Source organism: Mirounga leonina, unplaced genomic scaffold (assembly GCF_011800145.1).
Source record: "Mirounga leonina isolate KUSES-001 unplaced genomic scaffold, KU_Mleo_1.0 Mir_413, whole genome shotgun sequence".
NCBI classification, from domain to species: Eukaryota; Metazoa; Chordata; class Mammalia; order Carnivora; family Phocidae; genus Mirounga; species Mirounga leonina.
Genome location: NW_023270734.1, coordinates 527,439 through 547,474, shown reverse-complemented (window position 1 = coordinate 547,474; position 20,036 = coordinate 527,439). Strand labels below are relative to the sequence as shown.

Sequence of the window (20,036 nt, the reverse complement as noted above, 5' to 3'; positions counted from 1 at the left end):
GAGAATGTGATCAGGCAGGAGACTAGAACAAAGCCATACACTAGAGATTTAGGGTATATTTTGATCTGTTAGAAGAAATTGTATCTCAAAATTTTAGAACAACTTACATATATATACCAAAAATAAGGGTAACTACTATGAAGGGATAGAATGACTCTAAAAATGAAGAACAAAAAAATATTTTTTAAAAAAGGGATTGATAAGATGTTGGTTGAAAAAGGGAAAAATTTTTTAAAAAGTTAACTTTGAAAGACTAAAGAATCATGCGGGAAAAGCCATGGATTCTATGTGCCGTATTCCCCTAGCCCTGGAGTTCTGCCGTTCTCACTGATTGGTAAACTTGGTCTTGGCTGGCAGTCCTCGCTGATCTTCTGGGGGAGGGGCCTGTTGCCATGGTTCCCAAATATCTTTGCCGGAGGCGGAACTGCCCCTCCCTTGCCGACCGGTCTAAGTAATCTGCTCCGGTTTGCTCTCCGGAGCATTTGTTCCCTGCAAGCTTTCCGTACAGATTTGGAGGAGGAGAGTGAAAATGGCCTCCCAATCTCCACCCCAGAGGAGCCGAGAACTCGGGGCCCCGTTCCTCAGTGAGCCCCCAGAGAAAAGCAGTCAGTCACTCCTGTCTCCCGGGTCTCTGGCCACACTCCGTGCTCACCCGGCCTGTGACCGAGCATTTCTGTCTCTGGCACCCGACCCCGTGTGGCGTCTCCAAACCCAGCAAATCCCTGCAGTGCGCTCCCTTGCCGCTCCTCCCGGGGGAGGAAGGGGAGTCTCCCCGGATCTGCCGATTGTCGGGTCCCTGCTGGAGGAGCAGTGGCCCGACTGTGCTGCGGATCACGGTTTATGGCCACCCCGAGCTGAGAGCGCACTCCTCGGCTCCGTCTCTGCAGCCAGCTTCCCTGCCCGATACCTGGGAGCTCTGCCGCACTCAGGCACCCCCGGTCTTTCTGTGACCCCGAGGGTCCTGAGACCACACTGTCCCCGCGAGAGTTCCACCCCCCTTAGCCACTGGAGCGACATCCCTCAGCGGAGCCTTCTAAAAGTTCCGATTTTGTGCTCTGAGGCTCTATCACTTGCCAGAAGTGGCGGATGGAGGCCCCCTCCCCCACCATCTAGCCTCCCGAATATCGCCTCGGATTCACTTCTCCGCACGTCCTACCTTCCAGAAAGTGGTCGCTTTTCTGTTCAGAGAGTTGTTGCTATTCTTTTCTTCAATCTCCTGTTGAGTTTGTAGGTGTTCAGAATGGTTTGATCCCTATCCAGCTGAATTCCTGGGACCAGACTAAATCCAGGTCTCCTACTCCTCCATCTTGCTCCGTCCCCTTCAATAACACTTTTTAATCTTTAAAGAACTTTCCTTAAATTTTTGATTTAAAAAATTTTTCTTAAAAATTTTTTTAAAAATAATTTCTTTTTTATATCTTCTGTTCCTTTTAGGGTATTGTTTTATTTACATGCTCTTATGTTTCTATTTACAATTCTGAAATATTTCCTTCTATTTCTAATTCTTTCCTGAGTTGTCAAGCTATTTCTTTTTTTTTTTTTTTTTTTAAAGATTTTATTTATTTATTTGAGAGAGAGAGAATGAGAGAGACAGAGCATGAGAGGGGGGAGGGTCAGAGGGAGAAGCAGACTCCCTGCTGAGCAGGGAGCCCGATGCGGGACTCGATCCTGGGACTCCAGGATCATGACCCGGTCAAGCTATTTCTTATAATTCTGTTCTTTGTTGTTCTTTCATGTCTTATGTCATTTCTTAAAGATTTTGAGTTCCTTTTGCAATAATAGGTTACAGTTTTCTTTTGTGGGCATGTGTTTTCTGGCATGCTTCCATTTTCCACACAGATGTTTTCTCCTTATTCTTTTTCTTATAATTTTGTTATTTGGCCTTGATACTATTATTTTGCTCATTTTTGTATAAAATTAATTTTCTTGAACTATTGAAATAGGATTCAGAAAAGCTTCGTTAACAGATTCATTCTTCTGTTGTTTTTGCATTGTGTTAAAAAAACATGACAGCTTGGTTCCTGGGATTTCCTGGCTCTACTTCCTTTCTACAATTTGAACTAGCAACCTTTTGGGTCTGTTGTCCCTATCCTGTTCAATTTTGATTCCACTCACAGCAACTTTTTGTCAATGTGACTTGTCCTGGAAGAAAGCTCGGGCAAGCTGGTTTTGAGAATTCCCAGAGGCTAGAGTGTTTTAGCCCCTTAAATCCTGATGGTTATATTGTGGTTTTCCTGTTCTCAGACCTAACAGATGCTACCCTGTTGCTTCTTTCTTGTTCCTCTCTGAGACACCAATATCACTGCAGATCTTGGAGGTGTTGGTGCTTTAATCCCACCTACTGGTATCTGGAGGGTTGTGAGGCTACCTCATTACCTAGTTTTACCATCAATGTGATTATGTTGTTGTTTTAATGTGCAAATTGAAAACTATGCTGTCCCCACCACCATCTTCCTAGGATCCTCTCCATGTATTTAATTTTATACATAAGTATGATGTGGATTTCTTGTGGAACCACTATTGTTATTAAATCCATGCTTTTCCTAACACTTTCGTTGAGAACGTTCCACTTCACATCTTATTGTTTCATGCCAGGATGATCCATTTGTTTAAAACCAGGCCTCATCAATTGAAACTATGCTTCATCAAAGCCTTCAACATTTCTTGTATTTGACAAACTCACCTTACATCACCTCAACAAGTACTCAAGAATTATGTCATTCTTAACATGTTACCCAATTATGTAGCAATAAATCTTAGTTCAATTTCAGTAGACTGGCATGACCACAACACAAGTAGCTAACTTGGAAGGCACCCTAATAAAACTACTTGAGATTGGTCATTCTGAACGCACCTACTCAAAACACATATATGTCAGAATTAAATATATACGGGTTGTCATATTACCAATCTCAAAACTATAAACATAAAAGCAGGGATTCCATCAGTTTTGTTTACCACTTTATCCTCAGAGGTTAACACTATGCTTAAACACCTAAAACAAATATACTGAATTTGTTGAATGAATAAATGGGCTCTTAGCAGATTGTTGTATTAACTCTCTTCCCAACCTCCTATTCAGTGGGAGATGTTTCAGTACTACCCATCATTTAAAACAGCAATTGCAGGGCGCCTGGGTGGCTCAGTTGGTTGGGCGACTGCCTTCAACTCAGGTCATGATCCTGGAGTCCCTGGATCAAGTCCCACATCGGGCTCCCTGCTCAGCAGGGAGTCTGCTTCGCCCTCTGACCCTACCCCCTCTCATGTGTTCTTTCTCTCTCATTCTCTCTCAAATAAATAAAATCTAAACAAAACAAAACAAAACACAGCAATTGCATATTGTCTGATGCTGGCTTTGTAGAACCATTCATGCCAACTGGATACGCTACAGTTGTTCAGAGTGAGAAGATGGGTAAAGAAGGTTGTCACTGTTTTGGCAATGCTCTATTTGGCTAATATAACAAGTCAGGAGACAAGGACATGACCATAAGATGCAGCCAGATGTCAGAAATGTTACATCAGATCTGGTCATCTAACATAATGGGTTGAATTCCGGGAAACTCACAGTCAGAACTAGGTCATCCAAAGACACTGGGATTGCTCCTTATAAAAGGTTTAGTTTCCTCCTTGACACAGCTGTGTTCCCTAGAGGCCTTTGATTCCTCTTTAAGTCTAACTCCCCTCCAGGAAACCTGGACACTTGGGACACAACGGCCTCAAATAAGTCTCAAAACAGCCTCTGTGAGTAGCCACTCATCTGATCTTCTAAAGCAAACAGCAACTACTGAGACAGAGGAGGGGAGGGGAGATAAAAGGAAGGCAGAAGAAAAGACACAGAAAGAAGTATTTCACATTCCAATGGACTTCTTAATGAGCAGATGGGAGGAGGGTTTTCTGAGTTAATTTTACTAGATGGCAAAGCTTCTTCACCCTATGATTTGCTTAAGTCTGACCTAAAGCATTCTGTCAACAGGTTGGGTTAATGGAAATAAGTAATGAACTATTAAACTCACTACCCAGAAATAAGATGCTTATTAACAGCCTTTATAACAAGGTTGAACATACAACAGTAGCATCTTCTTCAACCAGAGCATTATATATGTCAATTATGCACAGAAGTACCCCTGGCCTGGGACCCTTAAACATTTTGATAAAGACGAAAATGAAAAATGCTAATTACCATCTAGTCTATGGCCTCTGTATTATGTCACTGTCCACACTTGAGTAAGCATCTGGTGAAATCATGTGCAGATCGACTAACTTTGACTACCAAAAATTTCCCTGTATCCATGGCTAGATGTCACTCTCATTTAAAGAGAAATTTTGTACGTAGGCTCTTCAAGATCTCCACTACCTCTTAAAGGGCATTGCTAGAAATCAAAAGCACTGAGTGGCTCAGTTGGTTAAGCGTCTGCCTTTGGCTCAGGTCATGATCCCAGGATTCTGGGATCGAGTCCCACATCCAGCTCCTTGCTCAGCAGGGAACCTGCTTCTCTGCCTGCTGCTTGCTCCCCCTACTGGTGCTCTCTCTCCCACAAATAAATAAAAATTAAAAAAAAATCAGGGGCTCCTGGGTGGCTCAGTAGCTGGGCATCTGCCTTCGGCTCGGGTCATGATCCCAGGGTCCTGGGATCGAGCCCCACTTCGGGCTCCCTGCTCCGCGGGAAGCCTGCTTCTCCCTCTCCCACTCCCCCTGCTTGTGTTCTCTCTCCTGCTGCGTCTCTCTCTGTCAGATAAATAAATAAAATCTTTAAAAATAAAAAAATAAAAAGTAAATACAAGGTGAAGGAACTTGGATCTCAAGGGAATGCTCTAATTAGAACCATTTCTTTAATTATTCAGTTTCTAAAATATGATTTCAGAAAATCTTTCCTAAAATCTAAATGTAAGAATACTGTGACATAGGGTGCCTGGGTGGCTCAGTCGGTTGAGTGACTGCCTTCGGCTCAGGTCATGATCCTGGAGTCCCAGGATCGAGTCCCGCATTGGGCTCCCCGCTCAGCGGGGAGTCTGCTTCTCCCTCTGACCCTCCTCCCTCTCGTGCTGTCTCTCATTCTCTCTGTCACAAATAAATAAATATTAAAAAAAAAAAAAAAAGAATACTGTGACATAGTCTCAGAAATATCTCAGTACAGCATTCCTACATTTCCCAGAGAACAGTGTCACCTGAGGCTTTTCTTAGGCTGTAGTTTCAAATGGATTTTCACCAAATTGTAATGGAGCTGTAATAGAAGTCAAATCACATTTACCACCCTTCCAGCCACCCCTGAGAGCATATAATGGGACAAATATTCAAAGTTTGGCAGACCTTTATAAAAATGTTCTCTCCCCTTGATTTTAAACTCTAGTGTCATGAACTTGAGACAAGCATGAGGGAGGATTATATAATGCTTTAGAGCATATATTTTTTGAAAGAATTTTGTCTTTTGTAATTGCTTATTCCTCACAACCGACCTTCCATAACAGCACTGTCCAGTACAGTGGCCATCAACTCCGTCACTACTGAACATTTAAAGAGTGGCTGCTCTGACTGGACTTTCATGTTTAACTTTATTTTAATGAAATTTAAGTTGCCACACGTGGCCAGTGGCTACAATATTGGGACAGCGCAGTTCCAGAACTCAAGTGAAAGCAGATATCCATATTAAACAGAGATTAATGAACACAATGGCCAATCCAGAGTGTCAGCAGGTAGAAAGAGAACCACTGACGTCTGATGATTTGCCAGGGGAGGGAAAGGGATACTGGTTTACTATTCATATAACTAGAACTAGGAGAGACCAGCAGAAAGCACTACCTACCCACAACCCCCCACCACCTCTATATTCCTAATAGATGTACATGATATATGTTTCAATATGCCATACAAATAAAAATTAACTTAGCTTGAAAACAGATGCTCCCAATATGTAGAGAAGTTACTAGTTTCTTCCTCAAAGGATATTACTTGAACATACCAGAATATGCTTTACTTAAATTGATCACGAACTTTAAAGAAACATAATGTCAAGATATCTCTTCCCTTCAGTTTTAGGCTTATCATTTTGTGCTTCCATAAAGTAAGACTATGAATGTGAGGGTCCCTATTGGTTCTGTCCTGCTTTACCAATCAATGAAACTCAGTTTTACTTGAGTGTCTAAGAGCCCCATTTCTCTTGCCTAAATATAAACCAACTCTCAAAATGCCCAGGAGAAAGGAGCCCTTGAATGTTATGCTAAATCTTCACCAGTCACTCTACCATGAGCTTACAGAGTTTGAGGTCTACCTCTGCAAAGGCCCTGTTGATAAGAGCTTCCACATCCTCATTTTTGCTCTGATGTCACCATGAATTTTATCAACAAGATTCATGACATTACAAGTTTCAACTTACAGTGTGAGCCACAACTATAAGAACTACCTGATTTAGCTATCGACATTAATAATTTTAAAATCTTTACCAAAACCGGTTTTTCTGAAAACACGGAGAGGAAGTAAAATAGGAAGGGGATTGATGAGAAAAAATAAAAAATCAGACTAGATTCTAAATACATTTTGTAGTGGTTTGTTAAACAGTTACCTTGTTCTACAAGTGCTGTTTATAAGAGTACCATGAAAGTGCTTTTTTTTCTTTCCTTTTTTTCCTGTGGGAGAAGGGAAGCAATGAAGGAAATGAAAGAGTTCATTTAAGTGCCATATTCACATAAGGCTAATTTGTAAAAGCTCAATCCAGCTGAATATATTTACAGCCACCACTGGCCCACAAAACTTCAGTTGAGAAGACTAATTGAGATTCTTCAGGAGAAGTCCCTTGTCTTTAGTAGTTACAGAATGTCTCATTAGGCATTCTGTACCTCCCCCTTCTCTAGAATACTAAGTCTGACTCTGCTTGGCCTGGGTCTGCAGCTTGTGAATTTCCAACAGATTCTAATACACCATTATTGTAAGGCTGTTGATTTTGTTTTGCAGCCCCCTCTGCTTTTTGTTTTTTGTGGGGAGGTTTTGTGTGTGTGTGTGTGTGTGTGTGGTTTTTTTTGGTTTAAAACTAAAGTTTCATTTAACAGAACTGTATTAGTTATATTGAAATACTGTTTAAAAAACAAACAAAAACAAAACTGTGCCCCACATCCGGGAATGTAATATACAGTTACATTCAGGCTACAGTCCCTATTAAACACCATCTCTAGTCTTGTATTAGAACCGTGCTTCCTATAAAAGAGGATCATTAGAGCTGATGGCTAGAGTTCAGAGAGACTAGCAAACTCCATAAAATCTTATTTTCTACCCATTTTCAATTCTCTATACAGATGCGATCTTTGAGCATTTGACTTTTATTAGGCCAGCAAGAGCATGATGCCCATTTGACTTTTTTTCTTCTTTACTAAAATGACATGTTGTAGACTCCTGTGTTTTTTTTATTTTTTAAAGATTTTATTTGACAGAGAGAGAGAGAGAGCAGGAACACAAACAGGGGGAGTGGGAGAGGGAGAAGCAGGCTTCCCATGGAGCAGGGAGCCCGATGTGGGGCTTGATCCCAGGACCCTGGGATCATGACCTGAGCCACAGGCAGACGCTTAACAACTGAGCCACCCAGGTGCCCCTCCTCTGTGTTTTTTAAATGCCTAAAGATGTTGGAGAAATTAGTGTCATGGGAAACTACGTGTTTACTTTAAATATTTAATTAGAGGGTCTCTCCCACGAGCTGGAAAAGAATCTCTTAGCAAAATTATGGAATAACTCTTTTTCCTCTCCCTGCTATCTTAACATCTAGTATTACAGGTTACAAAGAAGCCTGGCATGAAACTAAAATAGCACAAAGGTCTCCAGGTATCTGCCATTATTACTATTACTGAGTTTTCATCTGTAGGTAAGCAGTGACACACACACACACACATTTCCATACACATCCATGTGTATGTGTACATAACACATCTGCCTGAGCCCAGTTTGGCTGAATTATGCCATTTGTGCTTTTCCCATAAGAAAAAAAAATTCTGCAGATTTGCCTCTAACTAAAAGGTAACATCATTTTTCCAGAGTAAAGGGTAAAATTCCTTACAGTTGTAAAATTTAAATAAGTATTTTTCTTCTCTAATTAAATGTAATAACACATGTGAATATACTATTTCTTTCAATTTCCAACTACTTTTCTACAATGACATTCTGAAGGAGGGCCTATTAGCAAATGAAATTCCACTGACAATTTATTTCAGCCTTTAATATATTTTCTACTAAAAACCAAGTTGTCAAGACAGGAAAATATTACTGGTTTTGTTATTACAAAAAAAAAAAAAAGTGAGAATTTTTAATTCACAAAAGATGAAAACACAAGACATTGATCTCACTGTACATACAATATTACAATAAACTAATTAGCTGTAGACTAATAAAACATTTAAGACTCCACATACACATGTACTTTGAAACAAGAAACACAGGACAATTTTAATCTTTGTTATGTCCACAGCTACGAAGAGAAAGAGCGTCACTGGTTTGAGTCTAATGGTTTTGCTGGCATACAATCACTATATAGGCCAGTTCTAAAGCATACTGTATTGTTCAGGACATTGTTAGACAAATACAAACATTCTCATTTTGGGGCTTTTTATCCTTGCCCAAAACAATCTGCTTTCCATAGCTATCAAGTAGCTTGGTTTGTTACCAATTTAACAAGACCACAACAACAAACAATATTTTTACCACAAAACTCAGGTGAGAGATTTTTGAATTGTACAAAAACTATTTGTTCCCAAGGAAGGCAATCTGTAAATTACAAATGCAATTCTAAGAAAAGGAGTCTTGGTCACAAATCATTCACTTTCAAATATTGATGAAGAAGTGAAAATTGGAGAGGGGAGAGTGGAGGAGGTGTTGGCATGGCAGGGAGTAGAAAAGGTGTGGAAAAAATGAGGAAAATATATTTACCACAGGAAATATTGGATTCAGTTGATTTTTTAAAAATGAGGTATAAGAGTATGCCAGTAAATGCAAAAACAAGAAAAAAATTGAAAACCAAAATGCACATTTCCAATGGAAAATCTCTAAACCTCTTACAGTTTTCTTTATTTGGATTAGACATTTCATATACATCAGTTAATCTAGAAAAATACATCTTAAAATATCTTCAACAGACCATGCTCTCTGTAACAAAACCTTCCAAACCCTGTTTTATTATACAAATCAATCTACATTAGTAATGTAAAAAGAAATTCTCAAATTTAGCAATGTCATTTTCCATCTGACATCCATCTAATTTACATATGGGTTTCCACTATTCATACTGCAGTTAGAATTCTGTAATAAATTTTTTTCTAATGTATTCTGTACATATTAAATTATCTAAAAGATTCCTCTTGTAGTGCATTTACCATTTAGCAAGTCTATTCAGTATTTTTCCAGTACCATTTGCATTACAGTGATTTGCCTGTAAATGTAATTAAAATCTAAAAGTGCACACAGTTAAGTTTCTCAAATAACAGCCCATTTCTGGAGGAAACCTAATATTCACGGAAAAGATTACCAATATCATGATTAGAAATGTCAGGTTAGAATATACTCTGAGACTATACAACAAAATTATATACATAAGCTAAAGGACATTAAGTCTTTAGCTTATATTTACATCAAATAATGTCTGTTTCCACAGGGTCATACCAAGAACTCAGTATGGCACTAGATATAATCAGGATTCTTAGCTACAAATCAGCGTAGCACAGACAGCCCCAAAATACCCTGAACTGACTTATGCTAAACTAAACTCCAGTATATCACAGTGTGTTAAGTAATATTAGCGTGCTGCCCAACAAGCGACTAAGACATCCATCCAATAAGGATGGTGTGCAACACAGGGAAGGCGGCAAGCCTTCGCCGAGGGATTACCTCTGGGTTAGAATGAACTGTAGAACTTAAGACTGCCACTGCATGCAGAAACCCTGAAAAATAAATACACAGGTTTCAAAAAGGATATACTTCATTTTGTTTAGAATGCCCAAGAGCGTCTTCAAAATAACTGATAGTGAGTACTGTTCTATCAAGTGATGAATCTAATGAATCATGAGAAGAAATTCTACATTATCCAGTTTGAGAAAAAAAAATGTAGTTTTCTTACCAAATTATCCAGTGTATACGACTGGTTACAAGTTTTGATTTTTACTGAAATTCAGAGTATGAAATGCAAACATTCAGGATAAAATTAATTCAAAATTACACACAGCTATATCAACTTGCAACAAAGCAGCAAATATGAGGGCCTAACACACATCTTGACTCCCCCATTCCCTTCTGATCCCTCAAAAAAGTGCAAAATCAAAGAGTCACTGCTTGGTCCAAAAATAAAATACATCAGGTATAAGGATTTGAAATCTGATGGAATCCGGCTTCAATAGTCCACAGCCTGTCTTCAATAAGAATCAACGCCCGAAGATGGAATTTATTTCCAGTAGAATTAATTCTACAATCTGATTTTGGTAGACAGTATGAACTGCTATATTACCAGTCTCCTTCTCTGGCTTCAACAGAGTGGGACCAAACACAATTGCTATACTCTGATAGGTCATTCGGTTTTTTTCTCCATTTTCTATAACTCTAAGGGGGGAAAAAAATTGTTAAGAGAGAAAACATACGAGAGGAAAAATTTTTGAAACTGTATTATAAACAGTGTGCATTTAGAAATGAGAAATAGTGCTCATTTTCCTAAAATACATACAAGCTACTTAAAACCAAGTAGGATTCAGTCCAAACATCACATGAAGGTTTCTTTTGGGTAAACACAGCTGAAAGGTATAATTATACATACTCTAACAAACTTTCAATGTGTGATATTTCAGCTTAATGTCTAAAGCAAGACACAATTAAGTATGAACTACAATTCAGGTAACAATAATTACTCCACTAGGGTGATGGGGGAAAAAATTTCATTAGGATAGAGAGATTAAATTTTCATTTTACTAATTCTATGTTTTTTTTTAATCTCCTTCATTGGGATAATTTACTTTACTATTCTAGTGTTCTGTCAGAAGGCAAAAATCACTTATTAAAATGGCTATGTAGTAACCTGAAAGCCATGATGGCTTTCTTCTAAGGTAATTTAATAGTCCTCATCTCAAAATCTCATCTTCAGGTTAATTAACTTAAACAACAATTTCTGAACACTTACATGCTAGGCATTATATAAATACTTCGCATATAACATTAAGTAAATATTTTTCATACCAGAACATTTATCTATGAGGAAAAAGGCCCAAAGGAGTTCTCTTTTTCAAGTTACAAAGACAGCAAGTAGCACAGCTGGGATGTGAACCGATGTCTGAGGGACCCTGGCCTCGTGGGTCCTATACCACACCTCATAACCATGCATTTCTCTTACCTTCCTCTTTTTTTCTCCCTAATTAAATTACTATTTCTTTTCTGTGGTGAACCTCTTACCTTTTGAGATGTCTAAAAAGAATCTGCATTGTATCTTGATTTGGCTTTGGCAACTGTCTGATTAGGTCCTTAACAGCAGCGACTCGCTGTCTTGGTTCTTGTTCTTAAAAAAAAAAAAAAAAGATAATAATGAGAGATTATGCATGAAATTGAAAACAGTGACATAGTTTCGAACCTCACATTTGGTAATACACAGTGACATCTGGTGGTCACATTTAAAACTTCTAAAGTAAAACAAACCTTTGAAAGAATTTAAAAGAAAGATCAAACAATGTAGTGGCTTAATCGGTACAGAGGACTTTCAACATGTAGAAAAAAAATTAAGTGTAATGACATACTTACTAATTGCATTAACAAAATCATTAAAATGGTTAAATGTAAAAAGAGGTTCTGGTAATTCTCGAAAAAACATTTTGAGTGCTCCAGTAATAACATGAATATCTTCCCATTTACTATCATTCAAATCCAATTTCTCATCTGAAAAACAGAATAGGAAATTTTTTTAAATAACTTTAAACTGATTCTAATAGATATGAGTGCTTTTTTTGCACATAATAATAAAGAGTATGATCTTACCATGATTGACTGCAAATCTCAGTTTCTGGATCACTGCAAGGTTGCCACTTACTCTGTATATCCCATCAACATCCAAACCTAAGAGAAAATTAAAATATTTTTGTGTTTTAAGCAGGTGCCTCTTCTAAAGATGCTTGCATGTTTCAGAATCCTTATTCATTAACATGAGTCTAAAATCAAATGGGCAAATACTCTTTTCCTCTAACTGGCTTTTTATAGATGCTTGGCAGAGGGGGGGGGGTGGAGATACACTCTGAATTCTGTTTAATAAACAGCAACAATTCTAATTTATCATGTAGACTGTGGATCATCTCAAAACAAATCATCTCATTAAACTTGAAATACAAACAATTTAAGATAAACTTCTACTCCTGGGGATAGTTCAGAAAGTAAAGGAAACCAAAAGATAAAACCAGCCCATCCATTGTTTTTGCACATTTCATAATGTAAATGTACATATTTTTTTTTTATTTTTTAAAAGATTTTATTTATTTATTTGAGAGAGAGAGAGACAGCGAGAGCAGGAACACAAGCAGGGGGAGTGGGAGAGGGAGAAGCAGGCTTCCCGCCGAGCAGGGAGCCCAATGTGGGACTCGATCCCAGGACCCTGGGATCATGACCTGAGCCAAAGGCAGACGCTTAACGACTGAGCCACCCAGGCGCCCTGTAAATGTACATATCAAAGCACTCTTTTAAAGATGGTTGTCCTTATAAGTGCTTGTAATAAAGTTATCAATTAAAATAAAGGCTCTATAAAAACAATTGATAATTTGATATAGTTTCTTTTTATATGTGGAATAGAACTGTGAAATTCATCCAATTAAGCCTAAAAAATCCAAATATTTATTAAATGATAATGCTATACACATTTAACAAAGCACATTATCTGACGTGCTATTCATAGAACTTCAAATAAAGGCACAGAGTCTCTATTGTCATGTTGACAAAAAAGTCAACGACAAGATCTGAAACTGACAGAAATCACAAATTATGCAAATGTTTTAATTGTACAAGATGTTTTTGATGATGTACAGGTACAAGTTAATGTGATTACCATCATGGTAATTATTTTATATAAAACTAGTATAAATATTGTTAAAATCAACCAAAATATAAATTCGTTTAAGTCTTATTTAACAGGAAATGACATAAGGTTTGTCTACTTAGACATTTTATAGTTGATTTAACAGTTATAAAATGTCATCTCATTTTTATTATAAAGAGAAGCAACTTTCTCTTGTAAGTAAACACAATCTCCTATCTTCTACACTGTCAAATCACTTCTTAATAAACTCAGTTTCATAATCACCACCTTCTTCATTTTAAGCAAAGGCCAACTCCAAATGGCTTCGAAGAATACCATACACTTAATCAGCTAGAAGTGCTGAATATTCAACAGGTGCCTGCAAAGGTCTTAATTTAAAACAGATGTATGTAACCATTAAAACATGTAAGTTTTGCAAACAAGATGCTTTTCTTAACATCTTATGACTGTTCCATCACTCAAAATCAAAAATCCTAAGGATTCTGATGGCAAAACAATGGGTTAGTGTGCTTAACATAAAAAAAAAATTCATTTTCTTACCATATGCTTCAACATGTTCAATGCATAACTTCACAAATTTTGGCACTGTGCCATTTTCTCTCTGACAAAGATTAGCAAGATTGGCTCCAAATACCTGATCTGAAAGAGATTTATTTTTTAAAATAAATCACCCTGCTAAAATGTAGTTTGCAAAGTGGCGATCACTATTCACAGTGCTATAGAAGACATTCAGTACATCCCGACATGGTCTGCTGTGACTCATGCCTTCTGTGAGCTGCCTACCCATTCCAATTCCACTTCAAACAATTTTCCTGCTTTACTAAACTTCATGAACACCCCATTTTTACCTGAGAGCCTTTTAGTTTTCTATACCTTTTATAGAGATCCATCCTCTCCCCCAAACTTAGCTTTTTATCACTCCCACCCTCAGCTATAATGTCATCTCCTTAGAAAAACCTTATGATCAGCCTAAGGTAACCACGTACAGTCACTATTTCATTACTACAGTAGATTCTTCATGGTAGTCATAATTATCTTGTCTGTCTCTTGTTTTTAGGTAAGTTTCATGAGGGCAGGGATCTTGTAGTTCTCAAACCAATAGGTATTCATGGCACCCAGGCTCATGCCTAGCACTTAGTAAACACCTGAATATTTTTTAAACTATTAAAACAAGCACGGTGCATACCCATCGTGTGCCAACCCTTGATTCCACAAAGTATATTTCAAAGGCTGTTCTATTAGTCTTTCAACCCAACACTTCTGAAATGCCACATTAGTGCTAACTACCGAGGAAAACAAAATATTTGAAGTCCTGAACACCATAAAGCAGCAACAGTTTATATTTCTCAACAAAAAGGCCTGGTGAAAAATTAATAGCAATTGCTATTTACTGATTTGTCAGGCTTTTTTTTTTAAACTTCTAAACTTAATATACTAAATTCATATGCGTTATCTGGGAGTCCTTGTTTACCTATAACTCTTAAGGTTGTTAATTTGAATCACTTAATTAGCTGAACTCTACCCAGAAGTTTTAAATATCTTTTTAATGAAACCCATTTGTGTATTTTAACTTAGATGCTTTGCAAACAGAGGTTCTAGTGATGGTCTTTTTTAGAAACTTCAAAGACAGATATATATGTTATACATTACCTTTACCTATGCCTTTATTCACTAATTAAATGTCACTGAGTCCTGTATTAGAAAATTTTATCATTGAAATTAAAAGCGCCTGTAAGAACTAAAGGTATATACAAGTATATGTGATTTTAAAGAATACTCTGTTATTAAGATCCTGTTAGTGCATTATTGTCATTGTTGCTTATAAATGGAATAATATAAAAATTTAGGAAAAAATATCTCATACTAATTTTAAAATCACCTGAAATGAGAACTGAAGGCAAACAAGATAAAATTGTTCAATATTTTTTCTTCTTTCTACTGTGTTAGTGATGTTTCATTCAAAAGTTCTGATCTGTGCATCTCAAAACTAAAAATCTTTTTTTAAAAGATTCTACTTATTTATTTGAGAGAGAGACATACACAGAGAGAGAGAGAGAGCATGAGCAGGGGAAAGACAGGGAGAGAAGCAGACTCCCCGCTGAGGAGAGAGCCCAAATGGGGCTCGATCTCAGGACCCTGGGATCATGACCTGAGCCAAAGGCAGACACTTAGCCGACTGAGGCACCCAGATGCCCCTCAAAACTAAAAATCTTTATTGTCATGTCTTCTATCCATCCATCTCACCCCAGTAGTTCCTCTGGTACAGGGTCTCTAAAAACTTACTTTGGTATTTATGTCTGTTCAATGCCTTAGTTAAATTCTGTGCACTGAAAAATCAATTTTATTTAAAGATTTTTTTTTTTTTAATTTTTTCTTTGACAGAGAGACACAGTGAGAGGGAACACAAGCAGGGAGAGTGGGAGATGGAGAAGCAGGCTTCCCGCAGAGCAGGGAGCCCGATGTGGGGCTCGATCCCAGGACCCTGGGATCATGACCTGAGCCGAAGGCAGATGCTTAACAACTGAGCCACCCAGGCGCCCCGAAAAATCAATTTTAATCACTCAAATGTATTTTAAACCAATGAGCCTGCTAACTTTAAAGAATGAAAACATTTTTACTGTTCAAAAAATGTTCAGTTTTTAATTTAAAATGTCTTATTTCTGATTTTGGCCAAAGTTCATTATTATAAACAGCACTTCTACCTACCTTTAATATAACCTTTTTCACGAACAGCTTGCAAAGTGGGGCGCCGTGTAAGAAACTTCTTTAGGTTTTTCTTGGTTTTTTTCTGTTCTGAAGAATCTATGCTAGACACTTTTGTGGCTTAAGACAAACGGATATTAAGCATTTCATAAAATAAAAACTTGATAAAAATTTTTCCACCAGCACTCAAAACATATTAATTTCATATGTAAAAATCAGTTATAAATTCAGTTACTCTAACTTTAATATAGTTTAAGAGTAGTAGGTCAAGAATCAAGCTAACACAGACCCAATTTCAAAGTGATAAACCAAACAAAACATTTCATTTTTATCACTAAACACTGACCACAAACTGCACCTTCTTTGGTGTATGTGTTAGACACTGGTTATTCTAACTTATACTCATTATTTCATAAATGATACTACTTATATCTCCTTTGACTCTCCATCAGTTTTAGAAGGTAAAATGATGAGAAAAAAATGTCCATAAAACATAAAAAGGTCCTTATCCTGCAGTATCCTTACTGGACTAGGAGTCTAGAGAATATATATCACAATTACTTGTACTTTAAGCTAACCACACCTCATCATAATTACCTCTAAACTAAGAATGGGACCACTTGAAAAATGTCCTACATTGCCATAACTCTGATTTCTTTTTTGGTTCCAATAAAAAATATCCAAAAAGTAAATTTCTTGAAAAGAACTATATCTGAGGAAATGTGAGAGCAAAAGAATTTATTAGTAAAGCATTAAAATAATCAAATTTTCATGTGTTTACACTGTTATATGTCAGTGACAATGTCAGTTAATAGGCCTAACCTTCATTAGAATGTGGGAGAACAAAAGTAGAAATGATTTTCTAATCATTCAGTTAATCCAAAGGCCAAAATTCTCAGTTGAATGTGGATTGTTAAAATACATTTAACAAGTTCAGAGCCACAGCTAATGGCCTATTTAAACAATGTAACTCACAAGGGGCCTGCATCAGAAAATGCTATTAAATTTGCTGGCTTTAGCATATACATATATATATATATATCTGCACACACATACATACATAGATATGAATGATCTGGAGATATGAATGCATGCAGTTGCACCTGCACAGACATATCCTAGTCCAGAGATGTTTGCCTGGTATCCAGTGTGAACTATGGTACATGTCCCATGACTTTTGACTTCTTAAAGTGTAAAGATTCTATCTAGACCTTATACAGTAATTATGTATTTTTAAATCAATATAGTTCAGCTTCCTGGATACCTCAATAGAAGTGCATTCTAATATACTTTTTTCTCTTAAAGAACCACAACATCTTAAAATTAATAAGATGCTGTATGGGTGCACACGATGAGGCCAAAAAGTAACAAGGAGTTAACAAGGAGAGAGTACTCCTAAAACACCAAGATTGCAAATATCTACCCTTATAATTTCCTGGTAACAATGGAGATTCCACTCAGCCTTTATATATTTAAAATATTCAAAAAATCTAAGAGAAGATGCTCAAATGACTAACAAAATAGGTAAATAACTTACAACGAAGTTTCTTAAGATCCTTATGGTCCTTCTCTTTATCATGCTTTTCTATTCCTGGGGAATCTGGTATCTCTTCTTCAATAGCTTCATCAGTTTCTACTGTCTGTTGATTAAAGAGTTCCCAAACACATATTACTTTTGAGATTATTTTAGATGTAATAGCATAATTCTCAGTATAATCAGTAACTGATCCTCCCAAATGATTTTAGGGAACCAAGAAGTATATATGATTTAGATACTTGGTAAATCTTTAAAAATATTCTTTTTCCCCCTACATAGGGGGAATTCATTAATTCTGAATTTCAAAAAATAAAAAAATGCTGATTATTCACAGGATGATGGCTTTATATACTGATAATGAGGCTATGTTCCCTCATGTAGATCAAATGCATAAGAATGACAGTAACAAGAGTTAAAAGGTCCTGACCCACAAGCTACACTGAGAGTCCACGATGAAGCCACATTCTGTGCTAACAAACAGCACAAGATAAAGCTAACTAGCAAATGGCACATTAATTTTTCACACCAACGATCTTTTCAAATTATACTTTGTATCAATAGCTAGTAATCACACTCACAGATTCATGGATGTTAGGCATTGAAAGAAATCCTAGAACTCGTGTAGAGCCTAACCAAAGTCACTTTTGCAGGTTAAAAAACTGGACTTCTCAAATCTAGAATTATTGCTTTGCCCTTCACACTGATGTCTTTATCCACATAGAACTTATTTTTTGTGATTAGTGTTAGGAAAGGTTCTAATTTCTTCCTGGATATCCAGCTGACCCAGTACCATTGAAAGTTTATTCTTCCTTACTTTTCTACAGTGCTATATCTGGCATAAAGTATCCAAAGGAATGTTGGTTTCTAGGTTCTTTATTCTGCTCCACAGGTCTGTAGATCTATCCTGGTATGGACAGCATGTTGTATTAATTAATACAGTTCTAGAAGTCTTAACATCTGATAGAGCAAGTCCTTCCACTTTCTTCTTCAAGAGTGTCTTGGATATTTTTACCCTTTATATTCTGGTATGAATTTTAGAAGAAGCTTGCCAAGTTCCAGCAGAAAACCTACTAGGATTTTGAATGAGATTCAAAAATTTCAAGTCTATAAATTTATAAATCATTTGGAAGAATATTTTATCTTTACATTATTGAATCTTTTAATCCATGATATACTTCCTCATATAATTAGATTTTCTTCAATGTTTCTCAATAAGGTTTTGCAATTTTCCCTGTTTCGTGCATCTTTCTACATTTATTGTGCATATTTCTACAGTATCTTTTGCCACTTTATAAACAGTATATATTTTAAATTTCATAGTCAACAATATGTTACTCTCTTTTCACTTGGCTTATTCCCTGATCCTATAGGCTTCAATTAAAAAAAAAAAAAAAAAAAACCACTTTCTCTGCAAGGCCTTCATGGATCCCTAACACTAGGTTAACTCCTACCTAATCAGTGTTTTTATAATAAGTTGTATATCCCTCACCATCATAAGCCTCATCACATTTCACTGTATTAACTGCTCAGTTGTCTGTCTTCAGTAATCTTCTGTCTTTGGCTGTAAACTCCGCAGGGAAAGGTGTAGCAAAGGAACTGCATGCTGCTCTATCTCCAGGGCAAAGCACTCCCACATCTGTTAAATGAATGCAGCTATACTTGCTTTCAAGGGACTGGGAACCGATTACAGTGACTAGAGCTGAAAGCCCATATTGGGTAGAGTAGAAGGTACATTTGAAAAGATAGATTGGGCTCAGGTTGTTGAATTTTAATGAGAGTCACAGAAGCTTTACTAAGCAGGAGAGAATTATAAAGTTAACATTAGGAAGTTTCATATAGCAATGCTATTAAGAACGGATTGGTGGGGGGTGAAATGAAGTAAGAAAACTGTTTAGGAATTGACTCTTATCTAACATATAAAGTCCTGATGATGGTTTCAGGAATAAATGGAAAGGAAGAGACAAGATTCAGAAATATACAATATTACAAACTGCAAAGGAAGAATATTTATATAGATGGGTGAATAACTCGCTAGAAGAGGTAAAAGAGGAGGAAGAGTTAATACTCAAGATTCCAAATCTGGCTGTTTTGAACTAAATGCATCATAAAAATTTTGGAGTTTAAAGGGACACTTGGGACAAATCAAATCCAACCTCTCTATTTTATAAGTGAAAACACGAAACCCATAGAGGTAGAATACCTCACTCAGTACGATCACAAACCTTATTATAATGAGGCTTCACCTATAGTCTCTGAAAGACCTCTCAATCTCTACTAAAGCCTGTGATTCCCAACTTTTTTTCAATCTCTGTTTAGTTTAAAACCGTAACACACTCCCGTAAGTATTCACTTTCCTTTTTGTCACTGACATATGATCCTTAGTCAGGAGCCATGTCCCCATATAGTGAGGGCGTAAGAATATAGTCTGGAAAAGTACGGCCCCTATCTGTTTCTTCCTGCTCTTACTTACAGCAGCAGAATATAAATTTGAGGTTCTTTTTGGTTGTTATACATATACTACATATATTATATAACGTATCATTTGTCTACTATATATATATATATAAAATACATACACATATAAGAGGAAGTTTACCAGGAACATGAACTGAACACCTCCCTGGTTGGGGGACGGGGGAGAACTAGAACACCTCCAGGGGTAGCTAGAGAGGTGTCATGAGGAAAGAAAAAGTGCTCATGAAAAGACTAGTGCTTCATTCATTTCATACCTTTACCTAAGACCTGTCTCCACCAAATAGTACTGTTCCCAACTC

General features: G+C 36.9%; 1 protein-coding gene across 2 annotated transcripts in view; it reads right to left on the bottom strand.

Moving 5' to 3' along the window:
* Nucleotides 1-8,180: 8,180 nt before the first annotated feature.
* ARHGAP12 (Rho GTPase activating protein 12) overlaps nucleotides 8,181-20,036 on the bottom strand; it is a 125,139-nt gene continuing 113,283 nt past the window's right edge. For both annotated transcript variants that reach the window (XM_034987175.1, XM_034987176.1), the window contains 7 exons: nucleotides 17,263-17,365; nucleotides 15,729-15,845; nucleotides 13,563-13,661; nucleotides 11,978-12,055; nucleotides 11,744-11,878; nucleotides 11,402-11,504; nucleotides 8,181-10,561 (listed from right to left, as the gene is read on the bottom strand). In XM_034987175.1, coding sequence (XP_034843066.1) covers nucleotides 10,387-10,561; nucleotides 11,402-11,504; nucleotides 11,744-11,878; nucleotides 11,978-12,055; nucleotides 13,563-13,661; nucleotides 15,729-15,845; nucleotides 17,263-17,365 — 810 coding nt within the window. In that variant the 3' untranslated portion in view covers nucleotides 8,181-10,386. The remainder of the gene's footprint in view (nucleotides 10,562-11,401; nucleotides 11,505-11,743; nucleotides 11,879-11,977; nucleotides 12,056-13,562; nucleotides 13,662-15,728; nucleotides 15,846-17,262; nucleotides 17,366-20,036) is intronic.